The 5,148-nt window shown below is 48.6% G+C and overlaps 1 protein-coding gene across 1 annotated transcript; it reads right to left on the bottom strand.

Moving 5' to 3' along the window:
• Nucleotides 1-1,119: 1,119 nt before the first annotated feature.
• On the bottom strand, nucleotides 1,120-4,204 carry LOC123136109 (proteasome subunit alpha type-1). Its single transcript, XM_044555403.1, has 2 exons — nucleotides 3,715-4,204; nucleotides 1,120-1,835 (listed from the first exon to the last, which is right to left on the bottom strand). Exons 1-2 carry the CDS (start codon nucleotides 4,063-4,065, stop codon nucleotides 1,317-1,319), a joined length of 870 nt encoding a protein of 289 aa, XP_044411338.1. The 5' UTR covers nucleotides 4,066-4,204; the 3' UTR covers nucleotides 1,120-1,316.
• Nucleotides 4,205-5,148: the final 944 nt, after the last annotated feature.

The following is a 5,148-nucleotide window of genomic DNA, read 5'->3' as shown; positions in this document are numbered from 1 at the left end:
GGGGCGCTGGTTTCTGTTGTGGCAACGATGATGGCGTCGAGTAGAGCTCGGGTCGCAGCGTGGACATTGGTAGTCGATTCTTCCCGGCGTGTCCGAGATGCCCTTCTGGTGGTTGCTTGGTTGCTTTGAGGTCGGAGTTGCGGTGCAGCGAGTACAAGTGGTGACGATGACAGGCACTCTGTGTTCGTTTGTAGAGGGCACGGTCGGCACAAGTTTTGCATATTTCCCTTTCGATGCTCGTTGTCAAAGTCGGAGCTGTCGGTTGCTTTCGCATGTGGCCAACCATTCGCATGTGTTGTCATGGCTTCTGCAGCTGTTTGTGGGTTGGCTTCGACGATGAAGCTCTATGGTGAAGCCGGAGTCGCCCGTTCGAGGCAACCAATGACTCTTCGGCGGATGTCTTTTCTTCTTTGCAACTTTGAGTTCCGTGTCGGTGGCCAGGTTGACCGGTGATGCCCATGTCATATGGGTTGGGTTGTATGGGTTTTAGCCCGGTTTTCCACCAATTAGCCAGGCAATTCTCTTCTTCTCAATCAGTCTTTTGCCTCGTTTCAAGAAAAGAAAAAACATCAGGCTTGGACTTTGATGGCCTGGTGATGCAACGCTCCAGCACACAGCGGAAGACAGCAGCATCTCTGTCTCTTGGCAAGTTTTTCAACACTCGTACTGGTGCTACGGGATTCGACGAGAACCCGCACGGCTTGCATTGCTAGCACAGGTATCTGCTGTATCTTGCCGACGCAAGGACGCAAATTCCCCTGTACTATCCAAAATAATATTCAACAACCCAATGTGCAAATACCCACGGGCACATATGCACATCCCGACTACTCCCTCCTTACCATATATGTATAGAGGAAGTATAAATTTGCTATTGGTAGATTGTTTTTCATTTTCATTGTGGAAATTGTCATCGTGTCTGTCAATTTCCAAAGTGTCCAGAAAACACAGTCCCAACAACGCAAGGACGCAAATCCCAACAACGCAAGGACGCAAATTCCCCTGTACCACGTTGTTTGTTCAATTTCCAAAGTGTCCAGAAAACACACAGTAAACACTACAAAAGGTAGCAGGATTTTATGATAAAACGTAATTCTGTCTGCCCCAACCAAACGAGTCTGTCCGCACCATCACATGATAGATAAAAATCAATCTGTCCAGACACAGGCACCGCAAAGCTGTAGTGGCACAGAAGCAAAGAGTACACACAATGGATGGCAACCTTTCTAAAACAACAGTCTAGTCTTTTTGGAAACTCTGAATGGTGGTGCGACAAGGGGGGTGGACGGACATGACATGTATCGATCAGACGACGCCTAGATGTCCATCGGCGCCGGGGCGTCCGGTGCAGCAGGCTCGTCCGCCGCCGCGGGGGCATCCCCTGCGGCAGGTGCGTCGCCCCTGTCCTCCTGCATCGAGCTTGATTCAGCCGGAGCATCGGCCGCTGGTGCCTCGTCGGCAGCCTCCATGGAATCAATGATCTCCTGGATCCTCTTGGAGTCGATCATGGAGAAGGGCTCGACGGTGCCATCCTCCTTTCTGCCGACAATGGCAATGGTGCAGTTGGAGCTCGTCAGCTTCTCACCTTGGAGGGTCTCCTTTATGGCTGAGAGCGCGTCCTTGATGAGCTCGTCCGGGGTGTAGGCATTGAATTTCTCGAATCTGCGTTCGAGGTAAGTCTTCGCTGCCTGAGAGCGGGAGCCAATGGCGAATGCCTGGTACTCAAAGTAGTTCCCGCTGGGGCAGTTGTAGTAGAGATGGGCTCCAGACTCATCTAGACCCGCAACAAGGAGGCCGACCCCATAGGGCCTCTTCCATGAACGCTGTGTGCAAACCTGCAACATTAAAATACATAGTCAACACATTGCCCGCCACAAGATGGGAAGAGAAATGCACACTGGTGAAAACATGTTGATTTTAAGACAACCTTCTAAAAAGTACTCCCTCCGTCCCATAATGTAAGACGTTTTTTGACCCTCCGTCCCATAATGTAAGGCGTTTTTTCACAAGTCGTCTTACATTATGGGATGGAGGGAGTAATCAAGATGCTAGCTTGAGAGCAGTGATCTGATTATGGAATCATGAAATTAAACCAGTAAATGAATTGATTGAGAAGTTCATTATTTTGTTTTGCTTTGGAGGAGAGTTAATTCAACAGAAGTATGCGAGACACTGCCACAGATCACCTGCCTCCCTCCCAAAACCCCACTCACTACTCCCTTTATCTACCTACTAGTCACAATGGCCCCTGGTTTCAGTCCTTGAATTTTATTTTGCAACTAAGGAGTAGATGCAAAGTTCAGAAATCAGCATGATGGCATTCACCCTGAAAGATTGAAGAGCAGCCTCAACTGGGCATGCTTGACTGGGAACGAGAGCAAGGTTGCTACAAAACAAATTATGTGTACAATTTAGGATTTGATTGACAACTCTAATAACTAAAATGTGCACCATGGAAGTAACCACCCACACACGAGGTATGTTACATCATCTGGCAGTGATAGCAATTGTTAGAAGAATTTTAATACAAGTTTCTTAAAGCATGTTATTAATTTCTCCACAACAAAAAATAATCAGCGACGACATTGCCCTTCTTAACATGTTTAAATTCTAGAGGGTAAGTTAACATTGTAGAAGGGCACAATCTTCCTGTAGAGAATGGTGTTGCACCTGGCATGCATCCCAAAATCAAGATCTTACTGTACTGTCTGTTATAGGCTTTGCTAGCAAGATAAGAGGGGGGATAAGACCAGCAGGACAAAACAAACAACTGAATGTACTATACAATTTTCTTTTGTAAGGATGAGGTAACCAGGAAAAGCAAAATAAAACTGGCATATGAAACAAATCGAAACCTCTAGGTGCAGATCAATCCCACATGGCAGACAAATACTGAACAGAAATTTGGATTCACTGATTGTGGAAAGCATGGGCAAACCTTAAAAGGAGTTAAAGTACATAAAGACAGGTTGAGATCTCACAGCTGGCAACACGCAGGGATCTGCACCTTCGTGGCCAGAGTGCAGCGCCACAGGATCGATGTGCAACTGTGGTTTGTGGTTGTTGGTGGAGATGTCTGCCATCGATGACCATCAACTAAACTAAAATCAATGCATACATATTTACTATGAGCATCCTAATTGTTTATCATTCAAATTTAGAGCTCTTGGTTCTAGTTTCTTCATCCCTTTTTGGATGACAATTTTGTTATGCATGACAGCAGTGCTATATTTCCTGTGCCACAATATCCGCGCGCAGCAGCGGGCAGCGATACCAGCTAGTACACATAAGACAGTGTTTAACTTAAACCGTAAGAAGCTGAAGAAGGGTCCACTCGAGACTTCAGACTGTGTATGCAAGGAAACTAAGATACCATTACAGTTCTCAGTTGCTGCACAATTCTAAAACAGAGCATAAGAGATCAAGCACCATAATAACACTCCACATAACTAAATTGTACGGAGGGTCCTGACCCTTACCACTGGCGAAATCGTCAAAATCGTAACCATTTGTACCACTGGATCGTGCTCCCCGCGACTTCACCATGAAAACCCTAGTTCCCAGCATAGATCGTAGCCGGGATTACCCCAGCACGCACGAAACCACGCATCTCCCGCACCAGATCTGACCCCTCCGGCACGAAACCCTAGGCGCGCGAGCAGATCGGGGCAGGAAAACACGAAAAGGGGATCGGGACGGGAAACGGGGACGGACCTGCGCCTTGTCGGCGAGGCGGAGCGCGAGCCTGGAGACGGGGAGCGGCGCGTCGTAGACGAAGGCGTGGTTGATGCACTCGTTGCGGAGGAAGCGGGAGAGGACGCGGCCGTCGGCGGTGAGGCCGGCGAGCGCGACCCCGGCGTGGTCGGCGACGCGGAAGACCTTGCGCTGGTGCGAGGAGAGCTCGTTGGCGGACTTGTTGGCGGCGGCGAGGACGGCGTGGGTGGCGGAGCGGAGGCCGACGCAGGCCGAGCCCTGCTTCACCGCCTCCATGGCGTACTCCACCTGGAACAGCCGCCCCTGCGGGCTCCAGGTGGTGACATCGGTGTCGTACTGGTTGCGGAACATCCTCGGCCTTCTTCCTACTCGGCTCCCCTCCTCCTCCGATCCGGCGACGATGCGAGGTGTGCTAGTGGTGCGTGTCCGCAGCAGCAGTAGGGTTCGGGCGTGCTGTTTTCCTCCTTTTGTTGGCGTGGTGCGGTGCGGCGTTCATCTTCTTGTGCTCCAAGACCGAAGACGAGAGGGTAGGAGGGCTCGCGTGGGGCCAGCCCGTCAGGGTTCCGGATGGGCCGTCGGAGACTTAGAGGTACTGGGCCTTGGCCTGTTGTTGGGCGGTGGGGCCGTTAGGGAAAATCTTATCGAGCGAACGTTTCGCGAGGGAAATCCCTATTTGCCGCTCCTGCGACAAATTATCGGTGTCCAGCTGTTGCGAGAGCAACTAGTTAATGAGCGCTCTTTCAGGAGCCTCGCAACGACCATCGTTGTTTGGCGTGTTCTCAGCCATTCGCCATGTGTCGTGCTTAATTTTTTTTAAAAAAATTCACACGTATTTTTGGCTTTTTAGACGTTTTTTTTACGTTTTGGTTTTCATCGGTCTTCCTCACCTGATAAAAAAATTCAAAAAAAAATTGCGCAAAAAGATGTGCTTTTTTTTCTTTTGCGAGACTCACGGTTTTGCTTCCGCGAGAGGCATGCTTTTGCTTTTGTGAGAGTCACGGCTGTGCCTCTCGGAAATAAAAAAACGTGTTTCTATTTTTTTTTTCTTTCGCGAGAGTCACGATTTTGATTCCGCGAGAGGCACGGTTTTGCTTTTGGGAGAGTCACGGTTGTGCCTCTCATAATCGAAAAAAACATGTTTTCTATTTTTTTTCCTTTCGTGAGAGTCACGGTTTTGGTTCCGCGAGAGGCACGGTTGGGGATGCTGATACGTCTCCAACGTATCTATAATTTTTGATTATTCCATGCTATTTTATTATCAATCTTGGATGTTTTATATAGTCATTTTATATCACTTTTTGGTACTAACCTATTGACATAGTGCCAACTGCCAGTTGTTGTTTTCTTCATATTTTTTACATCGCAAGAAATCAATATCAGAAGGAGTCCAAATGCCACGCCAATTTATGATGATTTTTTATGGGCCAGAAGGAA

The sequence above is a fragment of the Triticum aestivum genome, chromosome 6B, assembly GCF_018294505.1.
Source record: "Triticum aestivum cultivar Chinese Spring chromosome 6B, IWGSC CS RefSeq v2.1, whole genome shotgun sequence".
NCBI lineage: Eukaryota > Viridiplantae > Streptophyta > Magnoliopsida > Poales > Poaceae > Triticum > Triticum aestivum.
The sequence above is the reverse complement of the archived record's forward strand: the minus strand, read 5'-3'. Positions and strand labels throughout refer to the sequence as shown.

Coding starts and splice junctions, on each gene's coding strand:
- LOC123136109 (XM_044555403.1), bottom strand. CDS start 4,065: ATGTTCCGCAACCAGTACGACACCGATGTCACCACCTGGAGCCCGCAG. Junction 1,836..3,714: donor GCCTCGCCGACAAGGCGCAG/GTCCGTCCCCGT, acceptor TTAATGTTGCAG/GTTTGCACACAGCGTTCATG.